The sequence below is a fragment of the Natator depressus genome, chromosome 2 (assembly GCF_965152275.1).
Source record: "Natator depressus isolate rNatDep1 chromosome 2, rNatDep2.hap1, whole genome shotgun sequence".
NCBI classification, from domain to species: Eukaryota; Metazoa; Chordata; order Testudines; family Cheloniidae; genus Natator; species Natator depressus.
Window position 1 is genome coordinate 11,173,655 of NC_134235.1, and position 23,370 is coordinate 11,197,024.

A 23,370-nucleotide genomic window follows, 5' to 3' on the forward strand; every position below is an offset into this window, starting at 1 on the left:
ACTCAGCTTTCTGACTGAGCTTCACTTTGTTTGAACTTCATACCTAAACCATGCCTCAGAAGGTTAGTATGAACTGCCCTGGATTGAGGCTGCAGACACTGTACACACGAACCTCGTGGGGCAAAAGCGCTGAGTCTTGCACAGCGCTCACCAAAGACTGCTAAGGAATGAAAATGAAACTTGGTAGCTGCCATCTGTCTGTGTTTGCGTACAGGCGCCTGTCACGGGGCAAAAAGCTTCCTGGACAAGGCCTCTTTAAAACCAAACGCCTTCGCAGTCACACTAACACAGCCACGCGAGCTCTCATGCATGGGCTTTTCCAAAATACGGGCTGTGAGGCCAGATCTCCAGCCGGTGCAAATCAAAGTAGTTCCTCTGACTTTCAGTGGAGGTCTGATGACTTATACCAGCCAAGGATCCGGCTCAGGGATTCAGAAATAGGTCCTTTTGCGACGCTTGTGAGCATGACTGTAATTAAGAAAATCTGTGGTCTGTGTGCATGTTCCAGAATCCCTGCCAGGGTTAACGTTTCAGCTCAGAGAACAGGCCACTCCCTGAGTAACCCTCAAAGCTGCCGACCTGGTAGCGACTTCAAATTGCATTCCATCGTCTGTGATTACATGTGCTTCTCTGTGGCTAACGAGGCAGGGAGGGGGCAACTGTGCCTGGAAGTTTTCTGTATTGCCTCTGAAATAACACACTCAAGTGCCTGAACTAACCAAGACACAGTTGCCTCACATCCCATTCTAACAGCTTCATGATGCTCATCTCCTCTTAGCTTTGCTGTAGTTTGCTTGCGCAAATGTCGTTTAATTGTGTATCTGTAAACGCTGCCGGTCTGTCTCCCTCTGCCAGGGATGGCTAATTTTATTATCTATCATGCCAGAATTAATCCCCTCTGCGAAGATGAGGAAGATGTTTTATAGACAAGTGTTATGATCATAGAGCAACTGTTGTATGAAGTGGTTATTGGCTATAAAGTTCCCCAAACTGCTGTGTGCTGCCTGGCGAGGTAAATGCTGTCAGTAGCCAACAGAGGGGAATGAAAGAGTGAGACCCTGGTGTGAGGGGGAAAAAAAAGAGGGACGGAGAAAAGAGAACAGGAGAATGAGCGAGAGACAGGAACAGGCAGCAGGGAGGAATGAGAGAGAGAGTGTGTGTGAAGAGAATAGGGAATGGGAATGAAAGAGAAGGGACTAAGAGAGGGAATGGGACAAGGGAAAGAGAGCAAGAAAGGAATCGAGGCGAGGAGCAGGGATGCGGGACAGAGGAGATCTGTGTTTGAGGGCAGTGCCTCCAAAGAGGATTTTTCCCTTTGATGAGGGGTATTTGCAGCTTCTCTGTCTGCTAGGCTATCTGCGGCCCACCTACTTGATTAACCACTAGCACTAGATGTTCTGCTGCTTGTCGGGGTTCTGCCTCCGAGACAGAGTCTTCCAAATTGAATAATACTGGCACCTTTCAAAGGTAAAGGAAATGTCTCCCACCTTATTACTCTGCTGCTGCTCAGTCAGGAAGTCACTGTGCAGTGCTTGGAAATAGCCGCCTTTTCTGCGCAAGCGTTCAAGTGCAATGCCAGCAGCTCCATCCAGCAGGCCTGGACTCCTCAAAGGAAATGGAGAGCCAAAAGAAATAAGGAGCAGCGCAAATTGCATCGAGCCTGGAAATGGAGCTTTTACTTCAAAGCCTTGAAAAAAAACCTGCTATGGACACAGTTAGGGAACATTGTGTCAAGGAACCTTTCTCGCCACTAACCCCATTAAGAGGCTTTTCTCAGGGCCAAATTTTGAGAGTTGCTGAGCACCTGCAACTCCTGTTGCAATGAGGGTTTGGCCTAAGGCAGTGGTTCTCAACCAGGGGTATGTGTACCCCTGGGGTATGCAGAGGTCTTCCAGGGGGTACATCAGCGCATCTAGGTCAGTGTTTTTCAACCTGGGGATCGTGAGTCCCATGGGGGTCACAGGATGGGTTTAGGGGGTCACAAGTGCAGGGCTGGCATTGTGGGTGGCAAGCAGGGCAATTGCCTGGGGCCCCATGCAACAGGGGGACCCAGAAAGCTAATTTACATGCTTCACCCCTGGGCAGCAGGGTTTGGGCCTCAGCCGTGGGTGGCGGGACTCGGGCTTCAGACTCCTGAAAGGGGTACAGTAGTCTGGAAAGGTTGAGAACCCCTGGCCTAAGGAGTGCGTGGTATATCTTGGGGGCAGTGTTTGGGGAGTGGGGTTGAGCAGGATGTACACTTGCAGCATTAAAAAAGAAAAGATAAACATTTTGGCACCTGATGGGCAGACTGTAGAGCAAACACACAGGAGCGTTGCTCCTTCCATAGAAACACCAGCTTCATAGGTTGGGTGCCCTGCACACTCCCACAACTCAAACTTAACCTGCGTAGGTGTCTGTTCTGCTAGTCAAGCTGAAAGGGAGCCTCACTCTGGCCAAGCTGGTTAGATTCAGGCTCAGCTCGTGTCAAGTAGAAGCCACATATTCATATTTTACGGTCCTTCTGCCTGCCAGCGATGATATCATTTGGTACTGTGCTGTGGGAAGAGCTCAGGGGACGACATCATAGGTTTGGAATGTCAATCACTGAGCAAAACCTAAGTAACTTCACTGAATTTAGTGGGATCACTCTGGGTTTACAGAGGGTGAAACTTAGAGGAGAATGTGTCTTATAGAAATCAAAGATGGAAAAGACCTATTGTGTTATCTCACCCAATCTCCCTGTAAATGCAGATGTGGTCCCTACAGTGCATCATCTAGTGTTTCACCCACGTTAAGTTTAAATGTCCCGAATGATGGACTTCCTCCATTGTCCTTGAAATTATTATTTGGAATATTCCCTATCAGACAGTCTTTCCTGAAAGTCAGTCTAAATGTTTACTTTAATTGTTTCATCCCATCATTCCCAGACACATCCTCCTGTCCCACTCTCCAGCTTTGGCATTCTCTCGCTGTAAAGGGAGGATGAAAATGCCCAGCTTCACAGGCATTTTATGAAGAATCGGGGCCATACTTTTTTTTGCATTTGTACAGCTCCAAGCGCAATGACTGGGGCTGCCAGGTACTAAAGCAATACAAATAATAAATAATTGTGATAATCAATGCTTTCGAGCAGCTTAGATATGAGAGTGATGGATACCAGAAGGAAATATTTTGTCCATTTTATTTTTTGTTCTACCTGGAACCCAGGAACTCTGAAGTGAAAGAAAATGAAAAATATGAGGTTAAACAGATTAAGAGAATAGTTTTAAAACCTAAAGAGAAAGGAATAGGTTAGAGTTTTGAGCTAAACTTTGGAAGGTGGTTTCCTATTTTATCCCAGGCAGTTTGTCTATTCCTATTCCCTGGGAATGGAAAACAAAAGTGATGGATTATTCTGCTTATGCCTAGTCAGGTAGATTAAATGGTGTGTCTCACTCTGTTGCCTCCTGCGAGCTTACAGTAGGTTGTGCGTATCGCAGGCTGGCATGGAAAAGGCTTGATGTTTTGTAAACCCTAAAGAAGAAAGGGGCATTGTGCCAGCAATGCCCCTCTGCCATGTATATTGGCCAAACTGGACAGTCTCTACGTAAAAGAATAAATGGACACAAATCAGACGTCAAGAATTATAACATTCAAAAACCAGTCGGAGAACATTTCAATCTCTGTGGTCACTCGATTACAGATCTAAAAGTGGCAATTCTTCAACAAAAAAACTTCAAAAACAGACTCCAAGGAGAGACTGCTGAATTGGAATTAATTTGCAAACTGGACACCATTAAATTAGGCTTGAATAAAGACTGGGAGTGGATGTCATTACACAAAGTAAAACTATTTCCCCATGTTTATTTCCTCCACCCCCCACTGCTCCTTGGACGGTCCTGTTAACCGCTGCAAATGGCCCACCTTGATTATCACAACAAAAGGTTCCCCCCCACCCTGCTGGTAATAGCTCACCTTACCTGGTCATTCTTGTTACAGTGTGTATGGTAACACCCATTGTTTCATATTCTCTGTGTATATAAATCTCCCCACTGTATTTTCCACTGCATGCATCCGATGAAATGAGCTGTAGCTCATGAAAGCTTATGCTCAAATAAATTTGTTAGTCTCTAAGGTGCCACAAGTACTCCTTTTTGCGGATATAGACTAACACGGCTGCTACTCTGTTAGATATTTCCATGTAGGTAAACTCTGATCAATGTGCTGGAACCCTGATCGGGTAAGCCTAATCCAAACCTTACCACTGCCTCCTTGGATCCAGTTATATATAAATAGAACAGGTCAACCTTTCCCCATTAACTTTTTTTCAAAACAAAAATGCCTTTTTGATCAAAATTAACATTTTCGTGAAAAATGTTCATTGTGGTCAAAATATTTTTATATGAAAATTTTTGAAATAAAACATTGCAACTTTTTTTTAAAAATTGGGTACACTTTTATTGTGGTTTTCCAATTTTTTTTCTTTGCATTTTCTGTTTTTTGGGAGAGAAATGGTAGGGAGGAACCAACAAAAACCTTAAATTAAAAACCACATTTTTTGTTTTTGCTTTCTTAAAAAGCAGCTTAAAAATTTGAAAATTTTCTTTGAAAAAAACCCAAAAAATGGAAAGAAGGTTTTTGAACACAACACTATGAAATTAGTGTGCCCTGGTCTACACTATGAGTATTCCCTGGGACACACAATTTGACTGTATAAAATCGCTCCCTAAAAAATCAACTTCTATAAATTCGACCTTATTGTTTATTTCATTCATGGTTTTTCATGAAATGTACTTTTTTTGACCCAGCTCCTTATGTAAATCTGATTGAATCGCCATTGGGTCGTTATGCAGGGTGACCATGAGCTAGGCTTTGCATGTCAGAGCACCGCTGGTGCTTGAGGCCAGGTACAGCTTCTGGGGAAACAGTGACTGGTCTCACTGGGCAAGTACTCAGTTGCCCAGCAGTCCAATCTAGATTTGCCAGCAAGAGTGAGACAACTTTGGGAGATTTTCCTTCAGAGGAATGTAAAGTAAATTCTCTGACTGTTGACATAAGGGAAGCCGTCAGTGATCTGGAGAAACTAGAACCCGGGACAGTGGTGTTTAGTATCATTCCAGTAGCTGCAGGAAGCCTTTCAAAGCCTAGAGCTGTTTGACCACTGGCTAGCTCTTGATCATGACAGGGTGGTGACACAGAAGTAAAAAATTAAAAAAGCAGCTTCCTCCAAACTGGGAAATTCAACTCCTTGTAAATATTGGAACTGGCTGAGAACATAAGAATGGCCATACTGGGTCAGACCAAAGGTCTGACTAGGCCAGTATCCTGTCTTCTGACAGTGGCCAATGCCAGGTGCCCCAGAGGGAATGAACAGAACAAGTAATCATCAATTGATCCATCCCCTGTTGCCCAGACCCAGCTTCTGGAAAACAGAGGCTAGGGCCACTGTCCCTGCCCATCCAGGCTAACAGCCATTGATGGACCTATCCTCCATGAATTTATCTACTTCTTTTTTGAACCCTGTTACAGTCTTGGCCTTCACAACATCCTATGGCAAAGTGTTCCACAGTTTGATTGTGTGTTGTGTGAAGAAATACTTTCTTTTGTTTGTTTTAAACCTGCTGTCTATTAATTTCATTTGGTGACCCCCAGTTCTTGTGTTATGAGAAGGAATAAATAACACTTCCTTATTCACTTTCTCCACGCCAGTCATGATTTTATAGACCTCTATCATATCCCCCCTCTTAGTCAATTCTTTTCCAAGCTGAAAAGTCCCAATCTTATTAACCTCTCCTCATAAGGAAGCTGTTCCACACTCCTAATAATTTTTGTTGCCCTTTTCTGAACCTTTTTCAGTTCTAATAACAGATTAATCTATTATCCCCATTTTACGAAGACATTCTAGCCCTTTCGCTTTATGTTCCTCCTCACTAGCGTGCTTAGAAGTGAACTCACTATTTCCATTCCTTTAATTTAGTTCTTGTCTACTCTAGGAAGTTTTGCTGCTTTAACTATATTGCTGTAGTAAAAGTGGCAAAACCCACTAATGTGGATACAGCTATACTGGTATAAAAGTGTTTATATTGGTATTGCTTATTTCCATTTGGGATGTGATATAAGATATACCAGTATAATGGTGTCCACACAAGACTTCTACCAATATAGTAACTATATCGGTAAATATCACACCCCAATAGTTATGCCAATATGGCTTTTCTAGTGTAGACCAGCCCAAGCCCAGTGAAGGGAAGTCACAGAGCCTTTCCTTTATCCTTCGTCTTGAATGTGGAAAGCCATAGCATCTCTTTGAAAGCTGAGGCGACACCACACTCAAAATCCACACATGTACAGGCCTCTTCTCAGAGTTCGCAAAGCTTGATTTTTTTTTTTACACCGGGTGTGCAATTTATGGCAGATACAGCAGAAAATAAAACAAATTAAGCCTGTAAATGCACTGGAAACTACCTAAGAAGGCAATTTTTATGCTTTTATAAATCTTAGTTTCATAGAAAAGAAGGAGCCTAATAGAGATAAAATATCACTACCTTACAGAGATCATAGGCGACCTCTGACTGCCTGTGACAGCCTCTCATGCTACTGTAGATTACCAGCCTGCTTCTCTCAAAGGGGGTTAACTGGATGCACTCAGTTTTACTAGGCTATATAAGGCAGCTAGTGATGCCACACTGCTTCCCATGGAAGACTGTCAAGACTCACAGACTTTAAGGCCAGAAGGGACCATCATGATCATCTAGTCTGACCTCCTGCACATTGCAGACCACAGAACCTCAACCACTACTCCTGTAGTAGGTCCATAACCTCTGGCTGAATTACTGAAGTCCTCAAATTTTGAGTTAAAGACTTCAAGTTACAGAGAATCCACCATTTATTCTAGTTCATACCAGCAAGTGACCTGTGCTCCTCACTGCAGAGGAGGGTGAAAACTCTCAGGGTTTCTGCTAGTCTGACCCAGGGGAAAATTCCTGACTGACCCCAAATTTGGTGATCAGTCAGCCCTGCGCACGTAGGCAAGACCCACCAGCCAGACACTGAAAAAGAATTCTCTGTAGTAACTCAGAGCCCCTCCCCGCCATCTGGTGTCCTGTCTCTGTCTATTGGAGATATTTGCTAATGGCAGTCACGGATGGACCATATGTCATTGTAGGCAGTCTCATCAGACCATACCTTCCATTAAATTATCAAGCTCAGTCTTGGAACAAGTTAGATTATTTCCCCCCCACTTCTCCCCTTGGAAGAATGTTCCAGAACTTCACTCCTCTGATGGTTAGAAACTTTCATCTCACTTCAAGCTAAACTTCTTGGTGGCCAGTTTATATTCATTTGTTCTTGTGTTAGCATTGGCCCATAACTTAAATAACTCCTCTCCCTCCCTGGTATTTATCTCTCTGGTGTATAGAGAGCAATCATATCTCTCCTCAACCTTCGTTTTGTAAGACTCTGTGGTCTACAGGAGAACCAGTAGGCTAATGTCATCACAGGTATTGATGAAATGTTTAATGGAGACAGAAGTGATTTTTATTTGACATTTAAAACATTCTGTTTCTTGATTTGCTTTTGTCAACACATATTTAATTAGAGTCTTTAAGGTTCAACACCTGTGACCCTTTTGGTGAAAGCTTTCCAGACAGCTTCCACGCCACATTTCTCAGACCAGCTCAGGATAGGAAGAAGCCCAATTCATTTGTAACTTTGCAGGGATCATTAGCCCACAAGCCCCTGTATTCCTTCACAAAAGTACTTACCCTCTTACTGAGACATACCAATCAAATGGGCCTGCTGACTCATGCAAGACATGAGATGCCCAGGCCCCTGCCCTTGTGAAGGGTTCCCAGCACATCACAACTGAATTCTGAGCAAGTTGAACTCTGTGATCCAGGGGCCTCTTGGTGCCAACTGACAGAGGGCACAGGGGTTGCACAGAGATTTACAGGGATCCTCTGAGTTGAATATATGCATAATAATTCCCTAAAGGGTGGCATATGAGGTCTCTAATGAGAGCCAGTAGCTCATTGGACATCATAATGGTTGTGAAATGTGTGTACAGATAATATTTAAGGAGTTACGTGTCTATACTGAAAGTTCTGATGTTCAGACATGTAACCAGGAGGTGACATGTCTCAGACAGGTTCATTTAGTTGGGGATTGGTCCTGCTTTGAGGAGGGGGTTGGACTAGATGACCTCCTGAGGTCCCTTCCAACCCTGATATTCTATGATTCTACGATTTCAAACAGGAGGTAACACATGCTTATCCCTCTGTCTGGTCATGTGTGTGCTGGGCATCAGATGGCTCACAGTGGATGCTCAGCACTGGATTTCCAATTCGGCACGGTAGGCATGTGCCTGGGGCACCGGCGTTCTAGGGGCACCTTACCTCTCTAAAACTGTGTGCAACACGAAGATCAGCTGTAGGTGGTGGTGGAGGGGCACTGAAGATGCTGTGCTGAGGGGCACGAAGGTGTAAATCCAGCCCGGTGGATGCTTGTTTGCATACTGAGCCAAATGCTCATCGAGTGATTGTGAAAGCTTTAAAAGAGGGAATTTACAGGAAGAAATAAACAGCAGGAGGGGATCAGATTTATGAGGCGGCAAGCTGACAGGGTGACTTGTCTCATGAACGGAAAAGCAGAGCAAAGCCTGGCTGTAAAACACGGGAAGGACTTTGGGTGAGCATTGCTGTATAAGAGAGGAAAGTATCTAGTTAAGTAAGTCTAGGCTCTAGACTGTGTGTTATGATATTATTTTATGTGTAACCATCTGTTTCCAATACTTCTACTTGCTATCACTTGAATTTCTACTCTTTGTTAAATAAACTTAAACTTGTTTTCATTATAAACATATCTCAGTGATATATGTTCAATGGAACAGAGATCTGAGGTGAAACAGGCAAACTGGACATTCTCTTCTGCAATCATGCTTTATTATTGTCCTATATATATCTGACTAGGGGAAAACAAATCCTAGTCTGCATCACAGATGTGCGGGGAGAGGAAGATTCTTGGAAAGCAGTGATGACAAATAAGACCTAGCGGTGATAATGAATGGCAATTTCAATATGAGTTTGTAATGCAATGGGATAGTTAAAAAGACGTGGCCCTTTGGAGCTACATAGGCAAAGTCATCATGTGACCGACTGTGTACATTGCTCGGAAAGATTCTGAAGATTATAGGGAATTAAGAAAAGAGTAATAAGAATGACCAAGGAAAGGATTTGCATGTGGGGAAAGATTTAAAAACTAAATATGCATAGGTAATCTAAAGCTGTAAAACGTCTGTTGATTTCAGTACAGAATTGTGCCGTGAATTCCTCAATATATAAAGCTTATTGACTATGGTGAGAGACAATAACTATCTACAAGTATTTCAAGGGAGTTAAACAGCAAGGAAGGAGAGAAATTGTGTCTGGGGTATGGGGGTATAGACGTAATAATTACGGGAAAAAGAACAGAAGAAAACATAGGCTGCATAGCAGAAAGACTTCCTAATTGTAGGATCCACTGGACAGTGGACTAATCTCCTAAGGTAAATGGCAGAAGCCCTGTTATTTCAAACATTTAAACAAGACTGGAAAAGCCCTGGAGAATATACTGTACGGAACAGCCTGCACTTGCCCCTGGGAATGGACAACATGATGTAATAGATCTTTTCTTACTTGTCTCTATGATTCGCTTCAGTTTGAGATCTTGTTCTAGGCATGATTTGTCTTGGGAGCGTCTGTGATGTGACCCATGGGTCGAACCTGTGACATCTTCAGAGAAGGAAGAGTTGGAGCAAGTGGAGAGAAGGGATATAGGGACTAAGTATGAATTCGGCTTCCTAAAAGTGCTTTGAGCTAATTAACAACAATTAGAACAGAGTCAGATGGAGGGAATGTGAGCTGAGTGGGGAAAAACTGGACTCAAAAATGCTACAGGCCTGATTATCCACTGCATTTTGGACAGTCTTTTACATCAGTGCAAAGGGGATGTCAAATGCTGCCAAATCTGAATCCTGGTATTTTGCACCCACATTGGTAAATGATGGCACAAGGTTCAAGGCAGTGGAGAATCTGGCCCTACCACTGTAAATGATTACATAGTCCATACTGTGATGCACGCAAGTCTTCTGAACCCAGAGACTCAGTGTCAGCTGCTTTCTTCCCTTTGCCATTGAATCCAGTGACTCCCCATCCCGGTGACTGGAGGATTGTTATTCTTTATAAGAATCCAGCATGCCAGCTGGGCGACTCTTCCAAGTTCCCCCTGGTGTATACTGAGTCCAAAATGAGCTTATCCTGGGAAGGCATCTGGCTGCTGATTTGCTGCATTGTTTGTTTCTTTAGTAAGTTGCCCAGGCTCAGCTGTAGTCCAGGCAAACTGTCAACAACCGACCAGCAGGAAATCCAAAGCAAAATCATGGTCGGTTTAGGAAAGAGTCAGGAAGGGTGGTCTGGTTAGAAGCATCAAATTGGCCCAAATCTCTGCCCCATCCCTGAAATGCCAGTGCCCTTTCACGGTTGGATAAAGGACTCCCTCCCTCTTCCCAGCCCCTTAGTGCTTGGAAGCTGCAGACCCCACAGTGGTCGGTACCGTGGTGCCAGGGTGGTGGGATCCCTAGGGTGGATGGAGGGGCTGTTGCTATTGTCTATTTCTTTTTTTTTGAAGTGAATTGAAGTCAGGGGAAAGTTTCCTGGTGGACAGTCTGGGGAAGACTGGTATCCTCTCTCCCAAGAGCAGGGTCAGCACAGGCCCTCATGGTGCCTCATGCTTGTGCTCAGTTCTGCGCTGGGGAGGCTAGTGTGGAGGGCACAGCTCAGTTGCAACACCCTTTACGTTGAGGGCATGTCTGCAGAGAAGGTCAGCAAGATATTAGTTGTGATGGCTGTTCTGTCGTACGGACACTTGTCCTCTGGGAATGGTCTGAAGCCACCAAAGAGTTGCTTTGCAGAAGTGACGACACAAGGCAGAGGAGAATCAGGCCCAGGGTGCAGCAGCAACAAATAAAAAAGGAGGTTATGAGAATTAGTTAATGTTCATTCCAAGCTTTGAAGTGATGTGTTCATTATTATTGTGACTTGACAGAATACACTGCTTCTGTCAGCTGAGAAGCGTGTCCCACCCTGGCACCTCTGCGGAGCAGAGCTATCAGAGCACTTACTCCTGCAGGTGTAGTTCCATCCATCCATCCATCCATCCATCCATCCATCCATCCCTGGGAAAGCGGCATTAATATTTCCTAAACTTTGCTTGGGATGTTGCACCAGCACCCCTTGGAGCCAGCCCTGTGGGGTTCCAGCACATATTGGATGTTAGCATAGAGAGGGAAAATGAGGGATGAAACAGAATTGGCTTTGGAGTAGGCATTCAAAAGAGTATGGTTAGTCATGAAAAATCCCAGCCAATCCTGGCTGCAGCACTGAACTCTCGACAGTCTGAGTTCTATACGCAGCATCATGCCATTGGGGAGATGCAGCTGCCATGTCTCCTGTGAGGTAAAACAAAGAAGCTGCTTCCAGTTATGTCTGCTCTCATATGTGAGAGGAGTTAGATGAGACAGCACACACAATGGGAGGAATGGAGGTGAAATAGCAGGGGAAGAAAGAGAGAGAGGCAGGCTCTGTGCCCTTAGTTTCCATAGGCTTCCTCTGAACTAACCTTGTCACTTAAAACATTTCAGATTAGACAAGACATTGGACAAAACACTAGTGGAGATACATAAGGGAGTCCTTCTGCTTTGTCTGGGAGCTGGACTACGTTAGCTAACATGTCCGTGATTTCTAGGACTCTAAGAACAGTGTGTGAAAGAACAGATACATTGGACATTTTACTTATTAGGTTTTTTATTAAAGGGTAAAGAGAACTGTTGGCAGTCCCAGTTATTTCCTACCTTGTCAGTAAAAAAGAAAATATACAAGATAATGAGATACAGCAGAATTGAGGCAATAAAGATTATGGGTTACAGCCTACAGGGGCCAGCATACTTACTATTACAAAATAGGTATCAATAATTTGCTGTACCAGTCAAAAATTATCATTGGAAAAAAAATGTAAACAGCCTTTTTTGAAAACAAAAATTTTCACAACGTTCCAGTTATATGATGAAAATCCCCCACCCCCATATACATGTGTTGGTTTTCAAAAATTGCATTTTTCAGATTTTTTTTTAATTGAAAAGCAAGATATTTTTATTTTTAAACCTTTTTTGGAAGTTGCTCACTATTTTCTGTCCATTTCTAATGTTTTGTTTTTAACTAATTCATCTCACTGGCTCCATCTTTCCTCAAAATATTTTGGTTATTTACCTACAAGGCCACATTGTCTGACCTGCATGTATCTATGCACACCCTGAATGCATGGCAGAGAGTAGGGTAAATGCTACCTCTAAAACACTATTCTCAAAGGCCCCTGGGTGAAGTAGGGGTGGCCTGTAGGTGGGGGCTGAGTGTGCTGCTTGCATTGACCACCTAGAAAAGTACTGGGGAGTCTACTCAAAGGCAGTCCCATCAGGAAATATACCAGGACCTCTGAATTTTGCATACAACACTCCATCTTGATAGCAGTGGACCTGTAGCCCTGTGTTAAAAAAGAGTTTGGCTTCACTTAGCTTCAATTTACACACATTAAGTGTTGCCCTCAAGCCACTGGTAAATCATCAGTGTGGCCAGCCTGGCCCAAGACCAAATGATGGTGCCCCAGGCAAGGAGCGTCTTTGGCGCCCCCTCTCCATTTGTTAAACGTTTGAATACCTTATTTCTATTGCATTTGTAGCCCATTTCATGACTTTGATGCACAATTTACATGCATGATTTATTCCTGTCATATAACACAATACATTTGCATGCTAGGATCTGTAAATCTGTATTTATTCATGCTAACAGCAAAAACAGCACTTTGAGCTTGGTGGCCCCCAAGCCTGGCACCACAGGTGGTCACCTGGGTTGCCTGCCCCTAAATGTGGCCATGAATGTGGCCCTTGGTGGGGCAGTACCCAAAGATTATCTAAGAAAGGTATCTTCCCACCAAAGGCAGGCACAGCAGTTGAGATCAGGAGGGGCTGTTGATTCACGGAGTTCTGCTCAGCACTGTGCAGCAGGCTTTCTTGGTTGATGGCCTGCCACTGTTATTCCCCACAGCTGTCCAGAAGAGCCTGTGCTTGGCTAGCTTTACTGAGCAACAGAAGCATTGTTTATTTTCTCAAGTGTCTGTTTAAGTGCGTGTTCTTTGCTGCTGGTTTCTCTCACCTAACAAGAAGTCTATTAATATGTGTGGGTAACAGTTGTGGCAGTGGTATTTATGCCACCATTTGTCGTGCGTGGCACATGTACATTACATGGATTGGAAATGTTGGTGCTTAGGGCATCTTGTTGCTACACAGAGATATGTGAAAGGAAACAATTACAATAAGTAAACAGGCCTTGCTAAAACAGAAGGCACAAGTTTCATAAGCCAGGGAAGATCTAGGTAGAGAAGACTCTGTACAATTAATTTAGGCCATAACATGATCTAAAAGCGCTTGAGGAAACAAGATTTTGAAGAAACCAGCCCGTGACTTGAAGAGGACAGGGATGTGCTGACACAGCATCTGTGATCTATCTTTTGAGGGAATGTTTCATCCCTGCTACTTTGCTGTCATCTGTTCTGTTTGCTGGCAGGCGTTTGATTCAGTCTCTCCAATTTGCTTTCAGACATTCCTGCTCCTGGGGTAATTTTGCAGGCTGAGGCAGTTATCTGTCTCATGACTCACGATGTACAGAGATCTGGCTTGGCCTCCCACCCTCACGAATAATGGCTCAGGCTGGAACCTGACATATAACTTAGCCGATCAGAGGAGAAGCAGCCCATTCCTCCTGCCTGTTATGTCCCTGCCTATATCTTGGAGGGATCCACAGACCCAGCCAAGTCTCTGCTGAGGCTAATTTAAACTTGTTTTATGTGAGCAACTTAAAAAACTTGATTCAAGTTCAACAAGAAAGATTCCCAGTGAGAACAAAGCCACACGAGTCACCTGCTGCGCCCTGTGGACCCTGATATAACATGAACTGTTCAGTGTAATTTCCAAACAGTGTATATGGACTTATATTATGAATCAGAGTGGATTGTAGGAAGCATCCTGGGAGGAAGGATGGTTATTGGGAAAGGTGGGGTGTACAGTAGCAGAGGAAAGATAAGGAATGGTTATAAACTGAGCCACCCTCATACATGGTATCTTCATCGGGGATACCTCTAAGATTTTGACACTCACCCCCCTGAGATGAAGGTTGCAGTGGACTTTCCCCAAACTCTGCAGGGTTCCCATCTGTGACAATGACATCTTCACAGCAGTGTGTGACATCGCTACATGTCACCACGTCACCCTGTACAGAGAGAGAGCCATCGTGTTGTGGTATGATATGACTTTAGCCGCTGCATTTTATACGTGGACAATGCATGCGTTTGGAAGACCAGAGGGGAGGACGTAGCAGTAGTTGAGGCAAGACATACTGAGGGCTTGAACCTGGCTGTAGGAAGGGAATGAAAAGGGTGGATCCTGGAGATGTTCAGGAAGAAAAAGCAGCAGGATTTGGATATTGTTATTTTGTATTTATTTGTATTCCTGCAGTGCCTAGGAGCCTTAGTCATGGTCCAGGGCTCCATTGTGCTAGGTGCTGTACAAATACAGAACAAAAAGATGGCTTGGATATATGGGACAAGGGAGAGGGAGGAGTCAAAAATAACTTCCAGACTGTGTGCTTGAATGCCAGGGAGGATGGCTATATTAACAAGGCATCTTTCATCCAGGCGAACCAGGCTCAGAGCACAGATTGGATGGAGAGCTGCTGCTTTTCTGACAGGAATCTGATTTGTTTACTTTTCTTTCTCTGGGTCACTGAATAGTTTAGTTGGCTTGGATTTCACTCCAGTCATCACTGATACATAGCCACATCTGGGGTGGAATGCAGCAGCTATGCTATGCAACAGACAGGAAGAGTAATAACACCATCAGAAACTCGGAGGGGAAATTTAATTCAACAGACTATAATCAAACAGGAAGGCAGCCAGGAATTGGGATTAGCACTCCAATCTTGCAGAAAATTTTGCCCGGGATGGCTTCCTCTCCCTCCCATTTGAAGCGGAGGCGCTGAAGTCAGAAAAGTGCCAGTAATTCTCTGTGGCACTTTCTCTGGCGTAGATACGCCTCTGAAGTGAACCTGTGACATCAGTTTGGCTTTTTTATCTGAATTATGCCTCCCTGTCTGAGTTGCAGATGCCATCATTCCCGTTTCATTTTCTGCCTTGCGGAGCTGCAGCCAGAATGAGTAAGAAAGGGTTGAGTCACGGGGCTGGCACAGTTCATTTTTTGCACGTGCTGTTGTCAAAGAAGAGATGGCCCGGTGAGAGATGCCAAGTGTCCGTCACCGCAGTGAATGATATGAGAAGGAAAGAGGAAACAAAACCTACTCCCCACAGGAAACAATTCTGCCCCCTGACTAACACCGAGAACTGTGCTACTTCGGGACTCGAGATGGTCTGAAAACTGCTGTAAATGTGAATGAACCTAGCAGCTCTGCAGCTTCACCGTGGGTTTGACACTGATTACAAATACCAAAGAGCTTGTTGTTTGTACCTTTCAGTTTTAATATGATGATTTGTTAAGCACTGACCATGTGCTTGGTCTGATACGAGGGCCTAGGATGCAGCCACGCCTGGCCAAAGAACTGAGAGCACAGGACACAGAGTACAGACGCAGACTCTGCCCTGGACTGCTAATGGTCTAAATGAGGTGGGCACAGTGTAGACACGCTGCACTGGGAATGTTTAAGATTTGTTTCCCTTTTAATTTATTATACCAATTATCACTGTCTTGCTTATTCCAGGAGATAAGATGCATAATCACAGTTACATTTCCTTGTTTGCTTAGTGCTGGTGCTTTAATACTCCCAGCTGTCCTGAGAGTGTCTTTCTCCTCACAGGAACTCAATGTGATTCAATGGAATTCACCTTGTTGGATTAGTGGGACTTTAAGATGCCAGTACCATGTCTGTACTACTCTTTTAGAAGCTTGAAAGGAAGCTAACCAGTATTTCTCCCTGACTGGACAGTGCCAGCCTCCAACTAAGTGGGTTTCCTTTTTCCTTACACTTAAAAGGGCACAAGCAAGCAATGGAACAGCCAACTTAATGGAACAAAGCAGGTTGCCTCAAGCCTCCCAAGTTATACTCTGCTATGACCGGAGCAAACAAGAGTGTTTAGATCTTGCTGATTTTCCAGAATTGTCCTTAGGCACGAGTGCAGTTGAGTACCAGAAGCATCCCCCAGAGCCAGCAAAGAAGAAAGCAACTCAGTGACCAATTTGGGATGAGGCTGTGGTGACCCGAGTCTCTGCCTCTCATGACTAAACCTCTCAACCATTTTGCATGACTGTTTTGAGGAACTGGACACCCTTCATATCACCTCAGCCATAGCTGGGAAGGAAATTGCAATTGACATAGATCGGCCCAAAACAGGGATAACACTTTGAGAAATGACACGTTCCTCATGCCTGACTGTCCTTCTCCAAACCAGGACTAACTGAAGAATTCCATCAGTGAAGCCTAAGCAAACATCTGGGCGTAACAGGGAAAGAATGGGTATAGAAGCCACTTTGTTCCCACCATTCAAGGTGAAATACAAATCATTTGTACACCCCCTGTTCCATCTGGTAATGTTTCCTTAAACGTTAGGGATCACTCTCCCAGTCCACCAACTCAGAGATGTCTGCCTGCTGTTAACCAGACCCTTGCATTCTGCCATTCCAGATACTGTTGTGATGGGAGCCTTCTAGATACCTAGATAGATATGGCCCTGCTCCAAGTTAAGGCTCCACAGGTTGGGCTTCTCTACTGTTTGATCCTATTGCTCAGCTGAGCAGAGCAAAACCTCTTTGCTCTATCCACTGCTCATCTCCCAGGCACATCAAACTTACTCACATTCAGAATAAGCAGAAACTCTAACCTGGCAGAAGGAGCTGTCTTCTCTGCAGTGCTCCACTCCCTGGTGTAGACATGGTGTGTCACCTTTATGGACCTCTTCTCCTTTCTTGTGGATGCCCAAGTTCCCTGGTTTTCTTCATTCCCTTAGCTTCTTAAATTGATGTCTTCTCAATATCATGGTCCTAGTGTCCTCTGCATAACCTTCACCCCCTTCTCAGGGTGGTGAAAATGAGCTAAGCTGAAAACCCCATACCACGTGTATTCAGATGCCTTTATTTCTGTAACCAGGCTCATTTCAGCCCAGTGTCTCTCATCTCCCAACTTGTAAGTACTTCTCTTCATATTTGAATAAAGTGCAGTGGCATTTGTGCTGGGGAAGTTAACAAGAGTCTCTAGACACCCTGTTTAGGCAATCAGCTTCTGCTACTGAAGTGGTCGCTTGTGTCTACCGAGGCTTGTTGTAAGTAAAACCCATCTAGTTGGAGCCTGACCTTATCCACTGGAGAAACACTATTTACAGGTAAGAAAAACTAAAACTGTTTATCCTCCACTTTCTTCTGGCAAACTTTGATCCCTCTCGCTTCTGACATTGGGCCTCTGAGGGAGTTTGAAATTAAAAGGGACAGTGTCCCATTTTAAATTTTAGACCTACATTATTAAAGTGTAAAGAACTTAGCTGATTTACAGTGTTTATGGCTTGATTCTGCACCGCTGAAGCACATGAGAGTTTTGCCTTTCCTTCATAAAGTTCAGAGCATTTCACTGTTAATCTCTGAGGCCAGTGCCACAGAGCTACGCATGCTCCAAGGCCTTGTCTGCACTAAAGAAATGTGCTTTGCCTAGCACTCATGGACCTGTTTTAAAGGTCTGATTCCATCTCAATAAAAAAGGCCTTGTCTGTCCTATGTGTTTGTGTTCACACTGTGATATATCAGATTGTATAAACCTACATTGATGCAGTGAGTATGGTCTAAAGGCTAAAGTTATATAGTAAGCATTCTCTTTCTAGCTGTGTAACCTTGTGAGAAGTCACCATCTATCTGTGCTTCACTTTTCCTATCTGTAAAATGGGGCTACTAATGCTTATCTATCTCACAGGAGTATTGTAAGACAGAATTAATTACAGGGTCTGTAAAGTACTTTGAGAAACTCGGATGGAAGATGCTCTGTAAGTGCATAATATTAATTTATTATAATCTTTCCAAATTGTCTCTCAGGATCCTTAAGGAGTGGGATTGGACAATTTCAAAGGAAAAATTTTTTCATCCCTAACCATTTTCTTTAGAGCCCAAAGTGAAAGCTGTTTCTACCAACTGCCATCTCTGTCACCATCTGGAAAATCACATTTTCTGAAGCTTTCCTCCTCTTTATCAGCTGTAACTAAAGCTATAAAATGGGAAGATGTCCTTGCTTTAATTAACACCCCTGTAGTTCAAAAGCTGATCTTAGTAATGAGAGGCAATTATAGCCTTTATTGAGGGATAGTCAGGTGGAACAAATCCAGCATCCATCTATGGGAGGCATTTATTCCCCCAGGAAATTTGGAAGCTGCTTATTATAAAGAGCTGAAAACAAGGTCTGGTACAACAGGTGAATCAATTTGTTCTTTTTGTAATCTTAAAAATAACTTGTTTCTATTTTTTTTTTGCAGACTTGTTTTTATATCACCATCCAGCTGCCAGCAAGTAGCAGTTGAGTTAAGAAAGGTTGTTACTGGCTCTTTGAAGATGTAGTTTCTGTTTTTTGTTTCTTTTTCTAGATGAGTGTTTCTTTCTACTTTGCATGGGATTCAGTACTGAGTTCTGGTGAAAGTGCATTAATAGATCATTGTATCGGTAGCCAAGTGCAGGACAATTGACTACCGTTACCTGCAGCAGCGTAGCTAACTGACTGCTAGTTGCAATTCATACTGTGCACATTGCAAATGGGTAATTTTTGGGCCAAGAGGCTGGCTGAAAATAGAGTACGGCTGCAATATTGACTGGGGAAATGTCAAAAGAAATTCACGCCTATGTGGAGGGCCAAGAGACCATCTACATTCCACTTTAAATCCTATTTGGAGGACTTAAGTGGAAAATAGGTGGTGAGTAAGACCTTGTACAAGCTCTCTGCATGGGAGTGAATTCCACACTGAGATTAAATTCAGTGTGGATAAGTATCTAAAAGTTGAGACCTTTATCCCACCCTCCTGTGTGTGTCTTGCACTGGCAAAGAGATGCATTAGATGGCTCACTAGGTTATGACCATCTATAGACCTGATTCTCCACTCCAGCTTTACACCTGTGTATCTCCATTGATTCTACAAGAGTCATATTCTGAACATAATGGAGTGGGGAATAGGACACTTAGATTCTGTGAAACCTCTTAGGACTGCAAAACTGGACAAGAATTCCTGCAAGAGCTTTCTTTCTTGAGGTATTTTTAGAGCCCTGCAAATCTGCAGATATCTGCTTTATATCCACGGATATCCACGCACTTTGTTTGCAGATTGCAGATCAGGTGCAGATACAAATTTTGTATCCGCGCAGGGATCTAGGTATTTTCACACTCCCACTCCTAGCAGGTAGTACAGATTTGTGCAACAATGTGGGGTGAAAAAGTTAGGTCACATTGGTTTGGGTGAAGGTTTGGGTAGGTTCTCACTCAAAATGCAAACCAGTTCTTATATCCCTACTAATATAACATGAAACATACCACATACCCGGTCCTGGACTACCTGAGTCACCTGATATAGTTAATTGTTCCAACCATTTCTAGTAACTGTAGAAGGAGCTGAGTCAATTGTGCATTCCTCTGTAATTAAAAATAAGCCTTAACCCTCCCCTCAAAACCCTACAATCTTCTAGCAATGAGTGTCTGTCACAGGGTCCGTAGGAGAAGCTTGTTAAAATTCCACCACCAAACTGGAGAGAGGTTTGGGATGGTTTCTCTACCTCTGAAGGTTCTCTGGATACTGCTGAATCACTCCTGCCAGAGAATACTTATCTTTGAGGTCATCAAAATCCCCTGCCTTTGCAATGGACCACATTCCAATGCCAGGTATCAGGTGTGTTTTGGTTTTTTTAACTGCCCCAGTGAAGACATCCATTTCCAGTTATGGAGGTTGAATGTTATGCTATACACCATAGTAAACCCTTCAGGAAGGAAGTGAAACTTCTCCAGCAAATGAACTCTGTATATAATTTTGTTTGCCATTAAACAGTGTTGTCACCCTTCTTGCTTGCTTACAAGGACAAGGCTTTTATTTAAATTGGAACACAACGCAATAGATTCTCCACTCCCTCATCCCGTCTTTTCTTCAGGCACATGCACATCTTGGGTTTTAGCTGGCTTTGGGAGCCCCCTGTTACAATAGGGGCAGTTCATCACGGCAGTGTTTTCAGGAACTCCCAAGCTGAGCTTTTCCTCTGCTGCGGCAGCAAAGAAGTCCTTATTAAAGTAGGAGCCACTTGTGCCTTCCAAAGACTTTGAAAGAGGTGGCTTTGACTTCTCCATTGAGGAGAGTATTCTGCCTGGGGAAGACTTGAGGGTTGACAGGGTGCTTGAGTTATTTTTGTTGGTGATTTGCTCTGCTGGTATGATGAGGAAGTTTAAGGAATTACCCCTCCTTGCTGACTCTCCTGTCTTTTCCTTTCCTTCTCCAGGTTATGGACATGCTGCCCCAGGGACAGATGCCGGGAAAGCCTTTTGTATGTTCTATGCTGTCCTGGGGATCCCACTGACACTGGTCATGTTCCAGAGCCTGGGCGAGCGCATGAACACCTTTGTCAAGTACCTCCTGAAACGGATCAAAAAGTGCTGCGGGATGAGGAGCACTGATGTCTCCATGGAAAACATGGTCACTGTGGGTTTCTTCTCCTGCATGGGAACCCTCTGCATTGGAGCAGCAGCTTTTTCCCAGTATGAGGAGTGGAGCTTTTTCCATGCTTACTATTACTGCTTTATAACATTGACTACGATAGGGTTTGGCGACTATGTGGCCCTGCAGACCAAAGGGGCCCTCCAAAAGAAGCCACTCTATGTGGCTTTTAGCTTTATGTACATTCTAGTGGGGTTGACAGTCATTGGGGCATTTCTAAATCTGGTTGTTCTCAGGTTCTTAACCATGAACAGTGAGGACGAGAGACGGGATGCCGAGGAGCGGGCATCCCTGGCAGGGAACCGCAACAGCATGATTATCCACATCCAAGAGGACAGCCAGCATGTTCGGCCACGGTACAAGGCCGAAGTAACAGACCTTCAGTCGGTTTGTTCCTGCATGTGTTACAGGTCCCATGAGTACACCAGCCGGATGGTGTCGCACCAAAATTCGTTCAGCTCCAAGCTGAATCCTCAGTACTTTCACTCCATCTCTTACAAGATAGAAGAGATCTCACCAAGCACATTGAAAAACAGCCTTTTCCCATCTCCTGTTAGCTCCATCTCACCTGGGTTGCACAGCTTTACAGATAACCACAGGCTGATGAAAAGGCGAAAGTCCATTTAAAGTGATTTGTCTTCTTTTGCTTTACTTGTTTCCCCCAATTACTTTTTTTGTTTCTTGAGTGAGACGGAGCGAGGCCAAAGGGAATAGAAAAAGCCAGTCCTCCTCTGAGACTCAGCTCTTGAGCATGAAGCATGGATTATTACTGTTCCAGAAAAGTATGCCTTACATTACCCCCTCGGTGGATTTCAGAGGATTCGAGGTGACATGAAGTGGGTACCAAATCCAAAGTTGCACACAAAAGCTGGGAGCCTTCATGTGCCATTGGCACTCCTGACCTAATAAACTATTTTCCTCTCAAGCAGGTCGCTGTGTGCGTGTGCGCGTGTGTGTTGAGTGCGTGTGTGTGCAATTCCACAACTAGTGCCATGTGACAAAAATGCATCAGGTATTAATTTTTTTCCCCTTGAAGCAATTGTGTTCCAGCCTGCTTTTAACTTTTAGACTGCTTCCAAAAGAATAGGGGACGGGGGAGCCAATTTGTTTTGTTTTTGCCAACTCAAGCATGTGTCATAAGCAGTCAATATACCAGGTGTATCATGATAAATTTTTGAATGCTAGATTTTAGATTGTATTAACATAAAAAAAAGAGACAGGAAAAGATGGATCATTTTAGCTTGCCAGTTCAAAATTAAAAATAAAATAAAATAAAAATAAAGCATGCACTTTGTAAAACTGGTATGCATTATAAAAAAACACAAGAAAAACTAGCAATGGAATTAATAATCAAAAGCAAATAATATCATTGATTTAACTACATTTACTTTCACCATTTGCTACTGTTCCAACAATTTGTTGTGCAAGTAGAATTTTTTAAGAGAAATTGGGGAAATTGTTGGAACTATAGAGTTTCTTTTTGTTACTTTGCTCCAATTTATAAAATTTATTATTATTATGAAGGCGATTATTTTATTTTATTTTTTTGTGCAGCAACTACCTGCATGAATAGGAATTATATTTTTTGAAATGCTTGGATGAGGATGGGTATAAATAGGCGGATGTATATTTTTTTCCTATATAATAGTGACAAGGCATTCCTTGTTTTAAATAAATAAAAAAATAATGATGATTGTCTCTAAATGCTTTTGATTTGTAAATAGTGGAAAGCCTTTGTTGGTCTCAGGAAGAATTCAAGGAACAGTATCTTGATGGTTTTTGGCCTACTGGGAACTTGCAGTAGTAGATATGGTCTTGCTTTTGGGCTAGTCTGAAAGGCATAAGTATGTGCCTGCATGTGGCAAGAACAATTGCACTCCGGTGTTTTGAAGGGTTAAACTGGGAACAGATTGCATTAGCCAGATGGAGTGAAGGCTGATGATATCACTAAGTGAAATTGTTCCTTTGGGATCATTTGCCACCCAGCTAATGATCTGAACCAAACTGACTTTACAGAACCATATTCTAGGTCCTGGTCCAACTCCCACTGATGCTAGTGGAAGTTTGTAATAATGAATGCAAGCAGGATATGGTCCACTGGGAGTTTTGTCTTCGTGTTCAATGGAGGCAGGATCGGGGCCCATATCAGGGTACAGTGGTGCATCTGAATTAATAATCCTACCTTTTAAAATGCCTTCAGGGTTAAGGTACAAAGAAGCATTATCTATCTGGCACAAATCATCTCTCTTGCTGATTACACTTGTATATACTTTCTGTATACAAGCAATAATCCCCCATATATAGTTCTAAGAGTACCTGGATAATAAGTTTTCTCAAATTCATGCAAACCTCCATTTCAGATCTGACCTCAACAGCTGGGTGCACATATGGGATGTTGACTGCCTTCCTACGGTTTATTTGTCAGGGGCATTAATGGGCAGAAGTTAGTAATGACCTCTACTTTCAACTCTCTTCTTCTGGCTTTTATCATTCAGCAAAGTCAAAGTCTGTAATTTCAGTGTCTTATAACACACAAGTATCCACAACTTTGAAAGCTTTCTATGACTTCCTCTTCTGGGAATTTCTGCTAAATCATGCTGGTAT

General features: G+C 43.4%; 1 protein-coding gene across 1 annotated transcript in view; it reads left to right on the forward strand.

Annotated features, from left to right (window-relative positions):
• Positions 1–22,776, forward strand: part of KCNK9 (potassium two pore domain channel subfamily K member 9) — a 119,689-nt gene extending 96,913 nt beyond the window's left edge. Inside the window, exon 2 of the mRNA XM_074943808.1 lies at positions 20,552–22,776. Coding sequence (XP_074799909.1) covers positions 20,552–21,393 — 842 coding nt within the window. The 3' untranslated portion in view covers positions 21,394–22,776. The remainder of the gene's footprint in view (positions 1–20,551) is intronic.
• The last annotated feature ends 594 nt before the right edge of the window (positions 22,777–23,370 follow it).